This window comes from Hevea brasiliensis, chromosome 14 (genome assembly GCF_030052815.1).
Source record: "Hevea brasiliensis isolate MT/VB/25A 57/8 chromosome 14, ASM3005281v1, whole genome shotgun sequence".
Classification (NCBI taxonomy): domain Eukaryota; kingdom Viridiplantae; phylum Streptophyta; class Magnoliopsida; order Malpighiales; family Euphorbiaceae; genus Hevea; species Hevea brasiliensis.
In genome coordinates, this window is record NC_079506.1 from 7,064,137 (window position 1) to 7,084,622 (window position 20,486).

General features: G+C 32.3%; 4 protein-coding genes and 1 non-coding gene across 5 annotated transcripts; 3 read left to right on the plus strand and 2 right to left on the minus strand.

The window, feature by feature from the left end:
* Positions 1-265: 265 nt before the first annotated feature.
* Positions 266-5,239, minus strand: LOC131172680 (putative disease resistance protein At3g14460). The gene is made up of 4 exons (XM_058134183.1): positions 5,212-5,239; positions 4,632-5,126; positions 2,968-4,384; positions 266-554 (listed from the first exon to the last, which is right to left on the minus strand). The coding sequence occupies exons 1-4, from the start codon at positions 5,237-5,239 to the stop codon at positions 266-268; spliced, it is 2,229 nt and encodes a 742-aa protein (XP_057990166.1).
* An 846-nt stretch (positions 5,240-6,085) lies between these two features.
* Positions 6,086-8,411, plus strand: LOC110648127 (uncharacterized). The gene is made up of 3 exons (XM_021802247.2): positions 6,086-6,248; positions 6,360-6,412; positions 8,084-8,411. The coding sequence occupies exons 1-3, from the start codon at positions 6,158-6,160 to the stop codon at positions 8,204-8,206; spliced, it is 267 nt and encodes an 88-aa protein (XP_021657939.2). The 5' UTR covers positions 6,086-6,157; the 3' UTR covers positions 8,207-8,411.
* On the plus strand, positions 7,016-7,107 carry LOC131173720 (small nucleolar RNA Z103). Its single transcript, XR_009144033.1, has one exon. It is a non-coding gene; the product is annotated as a small nucleolar RNA Z103 (small nucleolar RNA).
* Positions 8,412-11,342: 2,931 nt separating the features above from the next.
* LOC110648133 (uncharacterized) lies at positions 11,343-14,859 on the plus strand. Its single transcript, XM_021802252.2, has 5 exons — positions 11,343-11,593; positions 11,676-12,008; positions 12,456-13,367; positions 13,942-14,175; positions 14,328-14,859. Exons 1-5 carry the CDS (start codon positions 11,561-11,563, stop codon positions 14,502-14,504), a joined length of 1,689 nt encoding a protein of 562 aa, XP_021657944.2. The 5' UTR covers positions 11,343-11,560; the 3' UTR covers positions 14,505-14,859.
* Positions 14,860-18,852: 3,993 nt separating this feature from the next.
* Positions 18,853-20,435, minus strand: LOC110670577 (N-terminal acetyltransferase A complex catalytic subunit NAA10). Its single transcript, XM_021832669.2, has 2 exons — positions 19,981-20,435; positions 18,853-19,396 (listed from the first exon to the last, which is right to left on the minus strand). Exons 1-2 carry the CDS (start codon positions 20,278-20,280, stop codon positions 19,088-19,090), a joined length of 609 nt encoding a protein of 202 aa, XP_021688361.2. The 5' UTR covers positions 20,281-20,435; the 3' UTR covers positions 18,853-19,087.
* Positions 20,436-20,486: the final 51 nt, after the last annotated feature.

Genomic DNA, 20,486 nt, shown 5'->3' on the forward strand with positions numbered 1-20,486 from the left:
ATAAAGTTAATTAATTTGAAAAATAATTTAACATTATTTAGTTTTAATGAAGTAATATAAGTAATTTAATATTGATGAAGGATATATTAAAAAAGTTAAATATTATTTATTATTTTAAATATATTAATTATATTTTTAAATTAATTGAAAAGTAGACAATACATGCATGAAGTCAACATTGATGGTAGTGGTCGCAGAATGGAGGAGTTTCCAAAACTTACTTGAATCAGCTTCAGTTTCTCCCTTCAACTGGCGGCGCAAGGATTCAGTTTGAAACTCGTCCAAGATAGTCCTCCACATCATAAGTCAAGTCTCTGTGGTCTTCAAGACAAATCTTCACTGAACCATTAGTGAGCTGCTTCTTCTCTGCATCTTCAAGCACAGCATGGATGTGGGTCAACGTTTCCCTCCACTTGTTAATCTTGGCGATGACTTTATGATTGCGATGAAACTTGGGCAGTTTAGAGAAAGCAATATTTCCAATATTGTTGAAATGTGATTTGATAAAAGCTGATAGAGCGGCTGTTTCAATGGCAGCAGTCATGGTTTCTTGGCTGAAACAGAGCAGTTAAGGGAAAGAAAGTAGAATACTCTGCTTTGGTGCTGCAGAAGAAGAAAATTAGAACAGAAAGAGAGAAGGCGACAATGTTGTTCCAAGAATTTGCCAGTAAAGGGAAAGAAGAAATGATCAGGAAAAGTTAATGATCCTTGAGTACATATGATATTACATTGCTTTAGCTAAAGTTGATAAACAGAAAGAGATCAAATTAAATCTGTGTAAACCCTAGATGACTAAAACCTAGATGAGTTAGTCTCTGATTGTTTCTTGCTGTCAAACACTCTTACTACAGACACAAGATCACTAATCTTTAATGACATCTCAAATTAAGGAGGAAAAATCATAAATTGTGTTTTAAAACTATGTTAAAAATTTTATCGAAGAAATAGAATGTGATTGTAATTAAGCTCTCACCTGCAAACCCAAGAATAAGCAATGTCTTCCTTAAATCTCCACCTTCTTCATTTTCGCTTGTTTTTGCTTCTCTTTCAACTTTGCTATCAACTGTAGTCACTTTCTTTATATTTCATGATTTATCACCATGGCTATTGGGGAAGTTTAATTTAATTATTTTTTTTTTCCAAAATAATTTAAAAGTTCAATTTAAGCTCAATATAATCTAAAAATTCAAATTTATTACTAGATTTCTTGATTTAAATAAAAAAAAATCAAACAGAAGAAAATACAAATCAGGTATTGAAAGTTCTGCGGATAGTGTTGCCTCACCAAGAGACTGGTGAGAAAGGTACAATTCCACATTTGAGTTTTCTTGATCTTGGCACCGTTTAATAAAGACCTAACAGGTATGAATAATGTAATTAACAATAGATGGAATCTGACATGCAGGAATGGCAAAAAAATGCATTTGAAAATAGTCAACAGAGAATCAGAAATGGCTACATTGCATAACATCAGAAACTGAAAAAGTTCACAACTTGACAGTCTCTGGATTTGTGAGTTAAAATGATGAATGGCCTCAGGTGTAGAACTTACGACCAATAAATTATATAATACCTTTTATTTGCTTACACCAAAAGCCCTGATAGCATAGATCTTAAATATTTTGCTGCATGTTGTGCAACTCCATTGAATTCTTGAATCTGCTTCATCAAACAACCAGAATAGGCAATGTCTTCCATAAATGCTTAAATCTCCATCTTCTTCATTTATCAGAAATGAATTACAAAATATTAAAGGTTTATAGTTAGCTATCACTGATAAATAAATATGAAAAATTATTCACTTCAATTATGCACAGAATGCATATTAATTTTTTTTTCAAGCATCAATTTTGACTTGGGGGCATTTTGATGCAGAAGCAGAGGATGTGCCTATATTATCTACCAGTGTTGCGTTGGTGTCTGTATGGCAGTATTTAGCAAACTTAGGTAATCTTTATCCAATTCCTTATTCTTGACGCTAAAGATAGGATTTGCATACCAATGAACATAGTGGTACTGGAGACCAATTAAAAGCAGAAGGTACAAATAATTTTACGTTGTCATACAAGAAATTTTGTACAAAACACTGTAGAAAGAGGAAGATTTTGCTTTCAATGGAAGTGATCACTGAGTGTTGAACAGTAGCAAAAGGGTAAACTTCAGTCACAAAAGCGACCAGTGCGACAATGCACTTTGCAGTGGAGCAACAAAGCACGACAGAGGAATCCATACGAAATTAGCAACATATGCAATTCACCGGTCTTGATATGGTACTTTTTGATCTATCCTTATGACTCTTGATGAGAAGAGATGATGCTGGGATGACTTGTTATTTTCAAGTCTTTGGTCAGGCCTTGAGCTTGCTGGCCCTGGAGATTGGAGGATCAAAACTTAAAAGCTTTCTTAAATGTGTAGATACGAAAATAACATTTTGCCAGTCCCTCAATTGGTCTGCACAAAACAAAGGAAAATTTCAGCCAATAATCATGAAAGATTGGACTCCATTGTAAACCGAGTCACTTTTTTGCTCCATAAGTCCAATGTATGAAAGTTAAATGGTAACTAAGTTGAACAGAATAAAATACCTGGGTCATATGGTGCCATTCTTTGGACTTGAACCTGTTTTCCACTCTTTACAGCCATTTGTCGGCATCACGTAAAGATGTTTCTGGAAATTAATATGAACATAGTTGATAAAATCAGATGCAGAAGCTATGTTATTCTGACTTGCATATATGACATTATTGAAGTATAAATTGCATATATGACTCGCATATGTGATATCATTGAAATATGAATTGAGCCTTGAGAAAGCAGAAAATTGTTAAACATTTTTCTGTTCAACTTTTTATATGTCAGCCTGTGAGGAGGTACCTGGATTAAGCACAATCCTTAAAACCATAATTCCTCATCTTCTGCAACATTAAAGGAAAAAATTAAAAAGAAAAATAAAGAGAAGAAGCATACATCATGACAATAGATAATATAGCTTGAGCTCTTTCAAATTGATTACGTCTAATTTCCACAGATGGAATGCGAGCTAATTCTTGCGACTCTCTCCCTTTACCCTTCTGGCAGCTTTGTTGAAGTAGAGGGCAGTCGTAGATATGCAAACTCAAAAGAGAGGGAGGCAGACCATTCTTTGGAATGGAGGCAAGCTTAGGGCATCTCTTGATCTTCATATATTCAAGTGATGTGAGGCTTCGAAAACCCTTGCTGGAAAGGTGTTTTAGGTCTTGGAATTCTTCAATGATAAGGCTAGTAAGAGAGGTAGGCAACTTCATATCTATCTCATCCTGTGGAAAGGACAACACACCACGACACTTGCCTGTAATGCTGAGTTTCTTGAGAGAGTTGAGCCTGTGCAAACCCCACTTAAAAAAAAGGGTACAAATCTCGACTTTAAGAATAAGTGATGTCAGGTTGGTGGGGAAACCTCCTTCTGGAAAGGATACACTGCCTGGGCAATCTTTTCTGGTCAATTCTTGAAGTGATGTGAGATTGTGCATGCTATCAGGAAGGGCATCGAGTTTCTCACAGAATTCAACTATAAATTTTTTCAGATAGGTGGTGGGCAAGCCTCCTTGAGGGAAAGAAACAAGACTTGGACAACTTTTTATAGTCAATTCTTGAAGAGATGTGAGATTGTGCATATTATCCGGAAGGACTATGAGCGTATCACAGTGACTTATCTGAATGTGGCGGAGATTGGTGAGCATGTGCAGATTCTCGGGTAAGGATTTAAGATAAGGAAGATATCTGATTTTAATAGATTCAAGAAATGTGTTGTTGTCAAACCTTTCAGCTATTGACTCTAACTTGGCATTATTCAAATCCAGATATTTAAGGGAAGCGGGTAACTCCCCCAAGAGTGTAAGAGAGTCGCAGAGATTAATTTCCAAATTCTGGAGATTAGATAAATTAGTGTCCCAGCTGATACTATCCTCATCAATAACCCTAGAAGAGGAACAAGCCTCTCCCACATCCAGCAGCCTCCGCAATTCCTTGCAGCAACTAATGTTTAGCCTTTTTAGAGTTGGAGGCAGCTGATGTCTTCCAATGGAAATCAAAGAATGACAATAACCAATTGTCAACACTTCAAGACACAAACTGCTGTAAATCACTGCATCTGGCAAAGAAATAAGTCTAAAGCACCATTTGATAGATAGCTCTCTCAGAGACTTAAAACTGTGAAGCAATGGCGGTAGCCTCTCAAGCCTTTCACAAAGATGAAATTCTAAAATTCTTATTTCACTATCAGCGACGCCCTTTTGCAACAACTCTTCATTTTCAGCGATGCCCTCATCAAGCTCCCAATGTAGATCAGAGGAATATCCGATAATTAAATTAGAACCAATAGTTAATCTTTCTAACTTGCTCTCTTCTGATCGAAATAAAAATGGTCCCGTTACACTCGAGCAGTTTGCGAGCTAAAGCCTCCACCCAATTCAACCTTTCTGCATCCATTGATTACGAAGTGAGATATCACCGGTAGGCTTCCAAATGAAACCACCAATTCACAACATTCTCTAATATCAAGCTTTTGCAATGAAGACAAATGGCTGGGTAATGTTCCCAACAGTTTGGGACAACTAAAAATAGAAAGTTCCCGCAGATAAGGGAATTCATACCCACAAATCTTCCACTCTTCCCATCCATACATGCCCTCAAAGTGCAGAGTCTCAAGAGCCGAAAAGGATTTGAATTGCTCATACTCTCACCATAAAACTCACAATCAACCACTTTTACATTGGGAAACCATTTGATAACCAACTCCTTGAGAGAGGGGAGCAGCCCAAGTTGCGGCAAGGTTGTGCACTTGAAGCAATTTTCCAACTTTAGTCTCACCAAATTGCTAAATAAAGGATCCCCTACCCACGATGGAAATTGAATACCACCATAACGAATTATGATGAGCTTTCTTAGATTTCCATGAGGTGTCATCTTCTCAATTACTTCCCTATCGCAATTTTCGTTTGGGATATTTTGAAATTTCAATATACGGGGAAAATCAACAAATCCCCAATTCATCACCAGATTGTCTATTCTCTCCTTGTCTGATAGAATGGCTCCTCTTAAATCTGAATCATTAGCCACATTTTCCAACCCTGAAATGCAGAGGGTCCCTTCAAGAAATTTTAAATTCGTCAAAGCTGTTATACTGACTTCATTACCTTCCCCCCAGAACAAAATCAGACAATGTCCGAAGACTTTTTAATTCTTCTATTCCCTGTGCCATCCCTTCAACACGTGTCTTCGATATCAAGATGACGCAGGTTGATCAGATTTTGCATTTCTGAAGGCAATTTCTCATACTAGTCACCCAAAATGAGCATTTTTGTCAGAAAAGCTTTAGTAACATTTCTATACATTTGTCTCTGGAGAAGATGGAAAGTAATCTCTTAAATCTCCATTAATTTTATAAATTTTAAATTAAATATAAGACTTCTAATGTTCATATTTCTCAAAATTTACAGTTTGTGATGAATAAAAACACTTACTATTTGCTGGTAGATGAACTTATTCCAATGTGCAAGAAAAAAAACAAAACAGTAAGTCAGCTACAGAGAAGAGAAAGGGAATTCATACTTTAAACAGAACATATCTTACATAATTGAGTTGGTAAATAATGCATCTAGTCTCTACTCTTTAATGGGTATTGGATGTTACCTTGATAGCTCTATGTGTCTGCCAAAGTTCCAGCAAAAAGTGCTATGTAGACCATTCACGAACACTTCTGGAGAAAAAAAAAAAGTCTGTTCCCACTAGCAAATTCCGCAGCTTGACGATAAGGGCACAATTTGTAGACAGCCCTTGAATTTGAAGGACTGGAACATACAGAAGCTGCAAAATATCAAAGAACGATATTTATTGTCAAAGCCGAGCTGGTGGAGCTCTCTCTGTACTCCTGCGTACTGTGTTTTTTAAGAGCTAAGGAAATTTTTGTATTTAAAAAATATTAATTATTATATCTAAGCAATACGAAGTCGTTTATAAAAGTTACGCCACCTCCACAAACTGGGTTGGCAATAGTAATGCCTTAAACGACGTCGTTTTATGACTGCTTTGTTTATTTAAGCCGTTGCCTGCTAAATTGTGCCGAAGGAAACCCTAAAACGTTAAAGCGGAAGCAGCAGCAGCTGTAAAAACCTTAACAATGACGCAGAAAGACAATCTATTCAAAGGGCAACAAAAGAGGAAAACAATCCCTCCTAATCGCCATGGCAAAGTACCCATTACACGCAAAGGTCTCTTTTTCTTTCTTTCTCTCTCAATCTATATATAGTTGTATCTCTGTGTGTGATTGTTTCTTTATTAATTTTCAAGAATTGTTTACATATTTTTTCACCTTTTGTAAGGAAAGAGATTTGTGAAGCCATCAAAGACTACAAAGGAGATGGATGTTGATAGGGTAAGTTTTATTTTCTTCACTTCTTTTTTCGTTTTGTTCTTTGATTATGAATGGATGAAACGAATTGCTTTTGCTGGTAAGTTATGAGTTAATTTGTCGGATAGTAACATAAAAAGAAAATATTTGTTGGTCTGATGCATTTGATTCATTACACAAAATTTTCTATAATGAGATTGATTAAACCCACAATTTTCTGTTGTTTTGCTTTCTTCCGATTTCCCTTGCTCATGAAATTTTCATTGAAAATGAGCATTCACTTTGCAAAGAATTTGAAATCCGTTGAACTTTTTAATAATAGCTTATCAAGCCAAAAGTTTTTAGTGGAATTGGCATTTGTGATTTTTTAAACTTATTTTTACTACTATTTGTTAGGCAAGAGTGAGAAATTGTGTTGAATTTGCGTCAAATACTGATTACCAGCACTCTTTGTACAGTGAGTGGTGAGTATGAGCTGACGCCACAGCCGCTCCATTTCTGCAAAGCTGAGGTGGCTAGCTTTGCCAGCCACATTATGCAGATATGGAAAATTTTTCATTGTAGTTTTCTTGTTTTGATTTTTTTTTTTAAATTGTTTTTGGGTTCAAAATCTTATTTATGGTGGAGATGGAAGGGATGATTATTTCCCCAGATGATCGACGCTGAATATACTGTGCGATTTTTCTCTTTTGAGAATCAAAGCCAGTTGTGCGATTTTTCTCTTTTGAGAATCAAAGCCAGTCTTCTGATCCATCTTCATCTTTTACGTATTATGAGTATATTTTTTCTTTAAATTCTTTTCTTTTGCCCTGTGCTGTTTTGTATGTACATATGAGAATGTGTGATGACTACAAGAGAAGTGAAGATGATGTGCGAAATTACAAGACAAGTGAGGATACTTTGGCCATATGTATATAATTTGTTCCCATCTGTGCCCTATCAAATTCTTGCAATCCACATCTTCGGAATTTATTTTTGAAGCCAGATATTTATGTTTCCCGATGATAGTAACCTTAAAATTTATTTGCTTTAAGTGTTCTTATGTTATGTTGACTTGGAGGAGAGTAGTACAACGTGACCTAAATTGACTTGGAGGATAGTAGTACAACATGACCTAGAAGTATTAGACATTTCTGAGGATTTAACCCAAAATCGTTCAGAGTGGAGAAAGCGAATCCATATAGCTGACCCCAAACTTTGGGAATAAAGTCTTAGTTGAGTTGAGTTGAGTTGAGTATTCTTATGTTATGTTGAACAATTTGGCGTCTAAAAATTGGGTCTATAAATGGGGTTTTGTTACCTATTTTTATTCAAATTCCTTGGTGTTTGTTCACTCATTCGATATGAGCTTATCAATCTACACTTAATTTTTAGTGTACAATTGCTTTTACGATGATAAAAACCTAAAATTTGGCTGGCTCTCTGTTCCAGTCATGCTAAAAAGCTCATCAAAATAAAAACATCTTGAAACATATTGTATTCTACTTTACTTGCCTCGAAAAGGAAAAATGGAGGGAGGAGAGAGGGAGATAGATGTCATTAACTTGAAGAGTGTTATCTAACCCGAGCATAAGGAGATGCATGATTCTTGCAGTCATTATATTTTGCAACTGCATGTATATTACCATTCATTGTTTTGGATTCTGTTTGTAAACTCTACTAATGGCGCATTTCCCCCTCATCTGATCTGAACAGGAGTTGAGCAAATTCATTAATCAATGCAATGAGGTGAAAGCAGCCACAATTGCTAACAAGGAAGGTGGCCAACTAAGTATTGTCAAGGCACCACCAGAAACTTCTGGTGTTGCAAAGAAATAAATTTAGGCGATGCTACAGAAGTATGACGTAGGAATTTACATTAACTTGAAACATGTCCAGAACCTGGTAGTTTGGTGATTTCTTGTTCTTTCTATTTTGTTTTCACTCCTTCCCAGATCTGGATGATTCTTTACTGTCTTACAATTTTTCTCTTTCTTGTAAACTTCATTTCATTTACGGTTGAAACAAGGGATTTTGTTGTCCATTGGAATGATGATTTTGACCACCCCCCACAGTTTTGCTAGGATACCAATTTTTGATGCCTTTGAGAAGTTCTAATGAATTATCCAATATTTCTAATATAATGAAAATAAATAAATAAATAAACTAGTGTATTTGCAAAGTTTTTCTAGCTTGTTTAGTTTAATTGTTGTGTATAGTTGGTAATTGATAGTTAATTGTTATTGTTGCTCATTATAACTTATTATAGTTAAAACATTGGGTAAAATTATATTGAAATTGATATAGAATTATTAATTTATTATATTACATAAAGAATTAAAAATATAAATAATTCAATATTATAATATTTTTATATTTATTTACTATTAATTTATTAATATAAAAAAATTAATTTAAATAAAAATTTTATAATTAATAAATTTTAAAAGGATAATATAGTATAAATGAAAAAATTAAATTAAATTAGTTATCGACTAATAAAAAATGGTATGATCAAAGAAAAAAAAAGGGATAGATTTAAATTGACTTGGAGGATAGTAGTACAATCTTAAATTTTTTTAATAAAAATTTAGTTGAGTTGAGTTGATTAATAAAAAATAGCTCTAAAAATAAAAACGATATAAATTATAATTGATAATTATAATTTTGATAAATTTATTAAATAAATTGGTTCAATTATTAAGAGTCTATTCATACAAAAAGAGAAACAAACAACTAAATCATTTTTTAATATAATTTTGTCTACCTAAGACAGTGAATTTTGAAATCCACAGAATTGAATTTAATATAAGCTGAAGATCAACTATGCCAAACAGTTTTGAATATGAGAAATTCTACCATAATCATGAAATAATTTTATTTATATAATATTTTTCTCTCATATTATCTATAGACATAAATCTTACCATCAAATCATATAAATTTCATATTATTTTTTTTCCTTTCTTATATTATATGAATATGTATGCCTTGAATATGCCATACCTGCTATAACAATATACTCCTAATGCCCCATCCCTTTCCTAGATGATAACTTTGAAACAATAGATGGTGCAGCCATTATGGTGAAAGAGACATGATACATATTTGAGGTGTATCCGACTCATCCTGTCTCAAAATTCTTTTCTTCCTCGGCGACAACATAACACCTTAATAATTATTAATCAAAATTCTTTTAATATTTTTATTTTTTAATTAATGAAATTTAATTTTTATTAAAATATAATTATTAAATTTGATTAGACAATTATTTAATAATAAATTTAAAATTATCAAGTCAATTTTTTTAGTTAAGACTTTTTTTTTTTATATATAATAATTTTTTTATAGCATAAATTTTGTGTGGTGAACATGGAGCTCTACTTCCAAGGTTGCCTGCAAAATTGGGACCCATCCTCCAGCTGTCATAACTCATGTGTCCACATAATTAGCCACGTAATTTTGCTAGGTAGATGATTCGGCCACATGATTAAGGAGTTTTGTAACGTTAAATATTAAATAATTCAAAATTAAAGTAGTCAATGATTTTATAGGTCTGATTTGAATGTTTATAAAAATGTCTCAATTCCTTTTCTCATTAGACTTTGATAAAGGGCCAAAAAAAAAATTGAAATTTCTTCTCCTCTACACTTAATTTAATTCATTCCAATACTAATTTTATTTCCTCCTACCCAATAAAAGGGAGATTAAATGTTCAATTTCATAATTGAAAATATCAATTTAATATATTTTTAACTTCTTTATTTAAATTAATTCATAAATTATAATTTATAACATAATTTCTTAATTTAACAAAAAAATAAGAAGTTTAATTCTTAATTTTTTAATTTTAGACTATGTTGGATTTCAATTGAAAATTTAAATTAATTTGAATAAAAAGTTAAAAATAAATTAATGTCTGTTCAGTAATATTAATTATTTTAATAGTTATTTATTATTTTAGTAGCTCTTAATTATTTTATAAATCGTTAGTATTAATGAGTAGCAACTGTTTATATAGTGATTTAAATTAAAAGTGTTCAATAAAAATAATTAAATTAACTGTTAAATATAAAAATAATTATACTATTTTACTGACTATAATCAAAATATTTGCTCAACTTTTAAATATTAGTATAAATATTATATTGTCAAATAATATAAATAAAAAATAATGTTTTGATCAGGTATAAAATACTAAAATTACCTTAAAAAGTTATTGTAGATATATAGTCACTTAATTTTATAAATATTTTTATTAAATTCATCGTAATAAAAAATTAAAAATTTTAAAATTAATATTTTAATCTATCAACTACATTATAAATAAAATTATCTAAACAATGATTGTTAATAAAGAAAAAAATGAATAAAAAAAAAAGAATTTGATGATAAAAAGAACTTTTATGAAAATTAATAATTTTATTTATAAAATAATTAATTAATTAATAAGTTAATTAAAAATATTTAATTTTTAATCATAATCACTTTTATAAAATTATATTAAAATTTAATAAATTTTATGTAAAATTAAAATTTAATAAATTTTATAAAAATATTAACATAATAAAGTGATCATACGTAATATTTACCGCACGAGAAGTGAAACCGACCTGGTTAAGCCAAAAAGATAACCTCAAAAGCCACTAATAACGGTCAAGAAAGTCATGAACCCCTAAAATCCAAGGACACCCATGTCTAATTGTCTAATCCAAATTTTGTAGTGTCCTACACGCTCCCTATCAATTTCGAGGGGAGCTATGTGCTGACGTGTCTGTCGCTTTCCATTTACAAAAAGTCAATTTCGCCCACCTCATCATCCAATCCCATCAGACTCAAATCTCCACCGTTAATGGTGATCAATTTCAGATATTGTACCGTGTATCTTACAAACACGGAGTTAAAACCCTTTCTTGCATGTGTTCTGTCCTTTACTTACAGACATTCACTGCAGTTTCCTTCCATTGGTGCGTGAATTCACGTGGAGTAATACCGAGTTGTTCTGTGAGTTTTGGGATAAAATTATAAAAGAAAAGGAAAAAAAAAAATTAATAAAGACGTTAGCTACCAGTGATATGAATAACACCACCTAACAGGACACGAAATAAACCATACAAAATCCAGTAACGGTTTTCATACATCACCACCATCACAGCTGCCGGTGCCACCGTCACAACCACCACCGACGACGGAATGGGTGCTGCAGAACCTGTAATAGAAGCAAACGTACTGGAATTTCTCTATCTTTGCTTTTCCCCTTCTCTTGTAATGTGTCAGCTGCTAACAGTTTCAAGAATTTGTTGTTCAGGTGCTGGAGAAGGAGAGTGAAAGGAGGGAGGAAGAGAAGAAAAAAGATGAAGAGGAAGAAGGAGAACAAGAGGAAGAAGAAGAAGGAAATGAGAGGAAAGAAGGGATGGAGGGAGAGAGAGATGTGGAGAAAGGAGAGGTGGGTGTTAAAGAAAAGGTGATAGAGAGCGATAATTTTAATGATGAAGATCAGAGAAATTTTCATGTATCAATGTTGCGAAGTTTGAACCCATCGAACCCTTTGAGAATTGTCATCAATAGTTCTACTAGAGTTGCTTCTCCTTCTCCTTCCCAGACCTCTCTGCCTCGCTCTACCCCAACCCCACAACCACAAGTAAGTTTTCTTTTTTTCTTGTTTCTGGGATTACACAAAGATAGCTTCAGCTCCCCCTTTTTGTTTTTAAAATTTCTTGAAAATGATTTTTAAGTTTTTCATCATTATCAATTTCGTTAAAAGTTAGTAAATTGTTGAAAACATTTCTTAATTTTTTTTGTCAAGTTGCTAAAATTTAAAGCCATTAATTAGCATGTTTAGCATGTTGCACAAAAGTGTCTTAAAATTCTTGCAGGATTTTCAAGTCAGCTATGGAAATTCATTGCTTTTGCGAGATGCTTCAATAATTAATTCCAAAATTTCTGGCTCTGGCTCTCTCTCTCTCTCTCTCTCTCTGCCTATTAAGGATATCAGTTTCTTCTGAATTTTGAAGTTACTAATCAGAACTATTTTGGTTTCTCTCTCTCTCTCTCTCTCTCTCTCTCTCTTCTCATCTTGTGTAACCAGCCATCAATAACAACACTCAATTCAAGAAGGTATACCAACAGAATATCTCTGTTTCTGTTTGTGCTGCACATGGTTCTGGCTATTGGGCTAGTATGTTTTCTTATATTCAAGGGAATTCAAGGACTTATAGTAGCATCAGATACTGTTAAAAGAAAAGAGATAAGAATATTGAAGTATTTCCTTCCTCAAGTTGAAGTAGCATCTCTATTGAGCATTACTCTTGCTTTGGCATGGCAAAAAGCATTTAGAGTATGGCCTAGATTCATGATTCATTTCATATTGTGGAGCTCTTTCTTCATGACACTTTCAGCTGGAATTCTCTTAATTTGCTTCCAAAAGGCTCTCACTGATGGTGTTGGAGTTTGTCTTATTGCTTTTGCAATTGGTAATGGCTTATATGCTTGTTGGGTTACTCAAAGAATCAAGTTTAGTACTAAAATCTTGATTAAATCTCTTGAACCTGTTCCAAAATTTGGTGATTTGAATCAACCTACTTATTGGATGCTTGGAGTTGGGTTCCTGTGGATGTCTCTGTGGATTTTAGCTGTGATTGGAGCCTTAAATTTCTCCTTTCCACCTTTGACAATTATTGCATTACTATTGAGCTTGCTTTGGACTACAGAGGTTATGAGGAATGTGGTTAATTTGACAGTTAGTAGAGTAATCTCATTGTATTATCTCAGAGGAATGCAAGCCAGTACTCAATTTTGTTTCCAAAGAGCTGTAACTCTGAATCTTGGAAGTGCTTGTCTAGGATCTCTATTTGTACCGGCAATTGAAGCGCTAAGAATCATTGCTCGGGGTCTGAATTTGCTAGAAGGAGAAGACGAATTCATGTTTTCTTGTGCTCATTGCTGTCTTGGAGTCATGAACTCCATCTTCAGATATGGCAATGGCTGGGCCTTTGTACAGGTAATATCACTGCTAATGGATTGAGATTAACAAACTTCCTTACCTTTTGCTGCATTCCACCTAAAAGTTTGGTGCCATTTTTTTGTTGCATACGAACATCACTGAGTTTTCCCTAGTAGAGCCAAGGAGATAATCTGAATATGACTTGCTACTTACTAGTCCTTTTCAGTAAGTTGAAAGTTTTCATAAATTTCTTCCTTAGAAGACATAAGCTTGTTGGAACTTCTTTGTCAGGATCTTTACTTTTTTTAATAGGGATTTATACTACAGGAGCCGTTTTTAAGTATCGCATGATCTTCAATAATTCTGTATTTGTTCTTGGAAATTTTAGTGTTGCTGGATAAATCCAAATAATATATGCTTCTGTTTCTGATATTAAACTTACATTTTCTTTTATAAATTTGCCAAATTACTAAATTATCTGAGTGTCACCATTCACCAATAACATTACCTTGTTTGGTTACTGTGGCTTGTTCCAAACTTTTCATAGCTTAGACACAATTCTTGATCAGGAAAATGGCAAACTTATTCTGAGAGGCATTACGCTGAATTACCCTATAAACCATTATTGCAGATAGCTGCATATGGGAAAGGTTTTGTTCGGGCATCACAGGATACTTGGGCACAATTTCAGAGGCAAGATATGGAACGCATTGTTGATTCTGACATTACCAGCTCAATTTGTTTCCTTACTGGAGTTTGTAGTGCCTCCATTTGTGTTATTGTTGTAGCTGCTTGGACTGCTAAAGTGCACCAGCCTTTCACAGCTACTCTCTCCCTCTTGGCAGGCTTCATTGGATACCTCTTGGTTGGTAGACCTTACTTGACAAAAATTACTTTGTTTGGTTAATTATATGTGCTTAGATCGTGTGGCCAATTGGGTATTTTCTAATCTTTCATAAAGAATCTTTATAAGTCACCTCTTTGATTAACTTGGTTCATTAATAATGTAATTTGCAGACTAGGATTGCTATGACATTGCCACATGCTTGTGTGAGCTGCTACTATGTTTGCTATGCAGAAAAACCTGAGAACAGATTGTTTGATAAAACCATCCAAGATCGTCAGAACTTGATAAAATCTGGTCGTGATGTGGTCGTTCCGACGCCTCGAGTACCTCATCGCTTTGCAACTTAGCTCATAAGCCAAGGCAAGACTTTTCCCTGGAAAAATACAGAAGCTATATGTGGTCACAGGACTTGGATTCAAATTCAAGCCAATTGAGCTAGAGCCTAGGGCTAATTTTATCCTAAATGGTTAGGTGGGATCGGGAAGATGGAATTTGAATGTGAAAGGTCAGCATAATTGGATGTTCTTGATTTGGGTAAGAATTTTGTGGAGAGCCCACTGGGATTCCAATCAACAAAGCTACAATGACAGAAGTGTCTGTTGCTAGTGCTGCTCTACCCTTTTGTATCATATTTGCATATACTTTTAGGATATGCCTTAGTTAAAAAGCTCCACCATTATTTTATTAACTTCTTTTCAAGCATGCCCACCATTGTTTAATTTAGTTGTCGTATCCCTTTTCCAATATCTATCGCTTGTAAGTATCTCCTTGAGTTTTGCATTATAATTGATACTTTCTTCCCTAATCTTAGTTAAAGAATTAAAATTTGGGTTTGGATTAATTAAAATATTGCTTCAGATAGGCTTAAGTGTTAGGTTATCCTTTATTAAACTAAAATAAAATTTAAAAAAAAAAGTACAATTAAAGAGCTTGGCTTTTGATAGGTTTTGGTTGAATATGGAACAAGCAGCCATCAAGGACTAATATATTATAATTAACAATCATTATTGTTGGAATCAGCCAAGTGCCCACTTGGAGTTAAATTGTAGTTTAATCTTTACATGGAGCAAATCAGATGGTGCTGGTATGTTTGACAGGGATTTAAAGTGATAAACTAAAAGGACATGAAGTCATTGAATATTGGAAAGGCTTAAAAAGTTTAATTTAATATATTTTAATTTTTTATTTAATTTAATTTGAAATTTTTATTTTAAATTTAATTTAGTTTAAACATCAAAAAATAAAAAAAATTAAATCTCTTAATTTTTATGTTTAAATCAAAAAATTAAAAAATTTTATCTCAAAATTAAGAAATTAAATGTATTAATTTTTTATTTTAATTAAGAAATCAAGAAATATAACTTATAAATTTTAATTTTTAGGTTAAATTAAACTTAAATTGAAATTGCTTAATTAATTTAAACAAAAAAATTAAAAGTGAGCTAAATTAAACTTCTCCAATAACTACAAATTAAAAAATTTTACTATATTGTGATGACTTATATATATACTAAAAATTTGAGTAAATAAATAAATTGATTAGATGCTCAATAAAATTATTGTGACTTTTATATTTACCCACATTTAAAAACATTATCAAATATATAATTAAAATAATATATGAAACATATATTTAGGAAATATATGACTCTTAGAAGTAACTTGAATTTGTTAAATCCCAAAGAAATTTAGGAGTATATTAAAGGCCTATTTGGCATTGCTGTAGTATAACATGACTTAGAAGCATTATACATTTTTGAGGACTTAACCCAAAATCGTTTAGAGTGAAGAAAGCGAATCCATATAGCTAACCCCAAATTTTTGGGATAAAAGCTTAGTTGAGTTGAGTTGAGTTTAGTTGTATTAAAGGCCTATTTGGCATTGTTGTTAAAACTGCTGTTGAGAAAATTACCTTTTTATATATATTAGTTAGAGAATATTAAAAAATATTTAAAAATTAAATTTGATCAATTTTAGTTATAAGAATACTAAAATAACAAAATAGTTTTTTCTAAATTATTTTTTTCAACAACATCTAAAATGATATTTTTATTCAAAAAAAATAGTTTCAGCTTTCTAAATTCAATGCTAAACAGGTTGTAAATCAATATTTTGACATGATAAATACAAAGAATGATGAAGCTTCTCTTAACCTTCTCTTCTCTTCCTTCCTATCTTTTTACTCTTTTTAATAGAGTTAAAAAAAAAAAATCCCCACACTAAAGAAAGCCTTATATCACCAGATAAGCTTAGGGTCTTGTTTGGACTCTTCTACGGGCAATAGCTATTAATAGAAGTTAGGCTCTTTTTAGGCCATATTTTAGGTAGAGCAACCATTTTAGTTTCTTGTGATGTTTGATGAACTCGATTTAGTTTTAATACTTATTGGAGAAATTTAATTTAGTTTATTTTTATTTTTTGATTTAATTTAATTTAAATTTTTTAATTTTAATTTAATCTAGTTTAAAAATTAAAATTTATAGGTTAAAATTTTTAATTTTTTAATTTAAATAAAAAATTAAGAAGTTTAATTTCTTAATTTAGGGACTAAATTTATTGATTTATTTATTTAAGTCTAAAATCAAGAAATTTAATTTTTGTATTTTCTTAATTTATGAGCTAAATTAAGTTTAAGTTGAATTTTTTTAACTAAATTAAATAAAAAATTAAAATTAAGTTAAATTAAACTTCCCCAAGGCCTAATTGAGCTTTAGACCAATTGAATTATTTTACAAATAAATAGACAAATAAAATTAAATTAAAATATCTTATATTTCATACTTTAGAAATTAAAAAAAAATGTAATTAGTACCCTGATTTGGCACTTAATTATTGTTTAGACTACCCATATAATTATGGTTAGAAATTTAGAATATATATTCAATACAAATCCTTCACATTATCTCTGCCTTTTCATAGATATATTCAATGGCATAAAGCCATCTCTCTCTCTCTCTCTCTCTCTCTCTCTCTCTCTCTCTCTCTCTCTGTGCAAGCCAGAAAAAAATTGATGGGGGAATACATTGAATATGACAGGCACTAACAGTGGCACCATGCATATCTTTTCAATTATTGATTATTCCAAGCCAAGACATTGTCACTAAAAGTTATTGAAATATATTGCAAAAGATTCATCTACTGAATAATGGAGTAGATAGGAGACCAAGACTTTGATTGACTTCTGATTTTCACAACCAGGCCCTTGAATTGGACCTGACCATTGGGTTGTTTTCGATTTGAATCGGGCTAAAATCATCGGTTTCAATTTATTTAAATGGGTGAACTTGAACTTAAATTGTAATTCCTAAATTTTTAATTCAGGTTTTAATTATAGTATGGTTCAATCTGCTTCAAATTTAATGATTTATTTTTAAAAATTTTTTTTATATACTTTTTATTTTTAAATAAAAAATGAGTTTAACTTGAAATCAAACTGAATAATTCTGATTTAATTTCAATTTAATTCATTCATGATTCGAGCCAAATGTAGATTTAATCGGTTCAGATCCCTATCCAATTATGAACCAGCACGTGGCCGGATATACCTTGAATCATCATCTCTTTCTTTTACAAAATTTCTCAAAATCTTCCACTAACATGACTATCCCTTAGCTCACTTCACCAACCCACAATCCTGACTCCTCATAAACATCTCTCTCAAGTAAAGAGAAAAAGGGTTGGGCACCTTTTCCTTCTTTTTTTTTTCACTTTTTTTATCTTTTGTATTTCTCTTTTTGGTTATACTAGTGTATAAAAAGGAGATTTGATAGGGATTCAATAATTTGGGTTAGGTTTTTCAACATTTTATCTGACAAGAATCAAATTTAATTTCAATTTCAGTTTAACTTCAATTTGAATTAGATGAATTCAATTCTAAGTTGGAATTTTAGAACAAGACTGCTGGGTCTAGTTCTTGCTTCTGAGCTGAAGAAGTTCAGCCCAATATCGAACAAATTAAACCAAAGAGCCCAATAACACAATTAGAGAAATCTTTAGCCTAAAATCCCTACCCAGCAGGCCAACAAGAGCACCATTTTTTTCTCTTGAAATTGGAAGAAAAAGTTATTTTAAACTTTTTTTTTCAAGTTCGAGGTAATTATCTAACGCAACCAGTTAACTTTACGAGTTCTCATAAAAGTTACTAAAATTTAATTCTTTTTTTATAAAAATTATTAAATTTCAATTTCATTTCATAAAAGATATTATGATTAAAAATTAAAGGTTTTTAAATTAATTTACCGACTTATCAACTATTTTACAAGTAAAATTACCTAATTATTAATGAGAAAAATTTGAAAAAAATGAATAATTTTGACGACAAGGGAGATAGCGGGATGTATTTTATTTATCCTATTTTCTTTTTTTTTTAAATTAATAAAATAATATAATTTTATTTGTAAAATAATTGATAAGTCAGCAAATTAACCTAAAAACCTTTAATTTTCAATTATAGTGACTTTTATAAAATCAAATTGAAGTTCAACGATTTTTATGAAAAAATTAAAATTTGACTTTTAAGAAAACACCCATAAAATTGAGTGACTATGTGTAATATTTATCCTCAAGTTTGATTTAATGGTTGAATTGTCCGGTTTTTATTTGATTTGATTCGGTTCAAGGAGGAAAGAAAAAAAGAAAAAAAGAAAAACTACTAAATTTGATTAGGGTTAAAATCAATAGATAAAAATAAGACGATTTGACAGCAATAAGAATAAATAAAATGTATCTTATGAAGAAGGTGCAACAACAATTACACAACAATGTTCATCACAGAATGTGGAAACTATGATGGAAATAGCCATGCAATCCAGGTCCTTCACTGCATTATTACCACCGGAAACAAACTACAATTATAATTCTCACTACAACCTGAATCACTTAACAAGAGATCATTGCCCTGTTATCCAAATACTGGGTATAGTTTTCACCATCACCCTGCTTTTGATTCTGATTTTGTGTTGGCTTTTGCCTCTGATTTTGAGTCTGGTCTTGCTTCCACAGACTTGGTATCAGCTGCACAACACCCACCACCATGATGATGATGATGATGATGATGATGTCCGTGATGATGAATCTGTTTCCCTTTAAACTGCTTCCGCATATCATATGCATCCTCTCCATCTGCATAATACTTTGCCTCCACATCATGAATCTTATAGCCCAATGTTTCTGTGTAGAGATTGAATGCTGCCCTATTACTCTTCCTCACATGCAGTGAGACATATTCTGCTCCAAACACCTGCTCCAAACACCACAGTGATGAGATACACACACACACACACACACAATCCGTTTACAAAGCTAATTTTTTATCCAGTTCTGCCCTCATAATTGCTCTGGTATGTCAACTTTCAAACAAATTCTGACAATTTCCCAAAAAAACTTCGACTTTTTTATTTCCATGATCACATTGGCAATATGAAAGCAATCATTTCGCCTTTTCAATAGAGAAAAATGGTTCTAAGCTTGCTCTTAGAAACAAAAAGAGTTCAGTAATATCAATCATATGGGAGCTACATCAAAATCTCCTATCTAACAGAAAAATTATGAACCTATAGTTAGTCTGACACATATTTTGCATAATGATGCTAATGATGCTCTTTCATTTGGGACTCAGCAGTGATTACAATTTAACTACACAAGTATGAAATGAAATAAATCACAATCAGTTCCCTTAATCAAACTTTATACGACTACCCATTCAATCCCAAATCCTATTCATTAGAGAACTTTTGTGCATTTCTTGCACATTCAAAGGGTAAACAATCAAATCCTTAATTGGCTAATTCAATATCTCCACAAGAATTAAGCAAAATACTTAACCTGTTCCATGGCGGTCTGGGCAGCATTCATGAGCTTAGTTGCGAGGCCCAACTTGCGGTGGGTGCGAAGAACGGCGAGGGAGGTTATATGACCATGGCATTCATTGGATTCTTCCTCCATCTTGGCCAAGACGTAGCCGACAATGCGGCCGTTGTAGTCTTCGGCGACGTAGAGGAGCTGCGGCCAGGAGAGAATATGGTAGAAATAATACTTCATCTGATAGTTTTCCGGCAGGCATAGCAGGTTACAGGCCTGCATCGCTAGTAGGTCATCTATTGTCGCCTTCCTTATGCACACCATGGTTGGATTTGCTGGTTGTCTCTAGTTTTTTTGGGGTTTAGGGTTGGGTTTTTACGCTCTTTGGAGTACTCTCTGGTTGGGAGAAGACGAGGGACGATTCAGTGTGATGCGTGTGCATGTGGTGGTGATGCTTTTCTTTGGTTAGAGCCCAAGTTTTCAAACGGCGGCGTTTGATACATATAGTTAATTTGTATCATAGATTTGTT

What these genes read in the sequence shown, in the direction of transcription:
- LOC131172680 (XM_058134183.1), bottom strand. Translation starts at nt 5,239, where the DNA reads ATGGCACAGGGAATAGAAGAATTAAAAA. An exon ending in GGGAATAGAAGAATTAAAAA is followed by an intron (nt 5,127 to 5,211) that starts GTCTTCGGACAT and finishes AATTTCTTGAAG; the next exon opens with GGACCCTCTGCATTTCAGGG. An exon ending in GAAGAGTGGAAGATTTGTGG is followed by an intron (nt 4,385 to 4,631) that starts GTATGAATTCCC and finishes TATTTCGATCAG; the next exon opens with AAGAGAGCAAGTTAGAAAGA.
- LOC110648127 (XM_021802247.2), top strand. Translation starts at nt 6,158, where the DNA reads ATGACGCAGAAAGACAATCTATTCAAAGGGCAACAAAAGAGGAAAACA. An exon ending in AGTACCCATTACACGCAAAG is followed by an intron (nt 6,249 to 6,359) that starts GTCTCTTTTTCT and finishes ACCTTTTGTAAG; the next exon opens with GAAAGAGATTTGTGAAGCCA. An exon ending in AGGAGATGGATGTTGATAGG is followed by an intron (nt 6,413 to 8,083) that starts GTAAGTTTTATT and finishes TGATCTGAACAG; the next exon opens with GAGTTGAGCAAATTCATTAA.
- LOC110648133 (XM_021802252.2), top strand. Translation starts at nt 11,561, where the DNA reads ATGGGTGCTGCAGAACCTGTAATAGAAGCAAAC. An exon ending in AACCTGTAATAGAAGCAAAC is followed by an intron (nt 11,594 to 11,675) that starts GTACTGGAATTT and finishes TTTGTTGTTCAG; the next exon opens with GTGCTGGAGAAGGAGAGTGA. An exon ending in CCCCAACCCCACAACCACAA is followed by an intron (nt 12,009 to 12,455) that starts GTAAGTTTTCTT and finishes TTGTGTAACCAG; the next exon opens with CCATCAATAACAACACTCAA.
- LOC110670577 (XM_021832669.2), bottom strand. Translation starts at nt 20,280, where the DNA reads ATGGTGTGCATAAGGAAGGCGACAATAGATGACCTACTAGCGATGCAG. An exon ending in CCCAGACCGCCATGGAACAG is followed by an intron (nt 19,397 to 19,980) that starts GTTAAGTATTTT and finishes TGTTTGGAGCAG; the next exon opens with GTGTTTGGAGCAGAATATGT.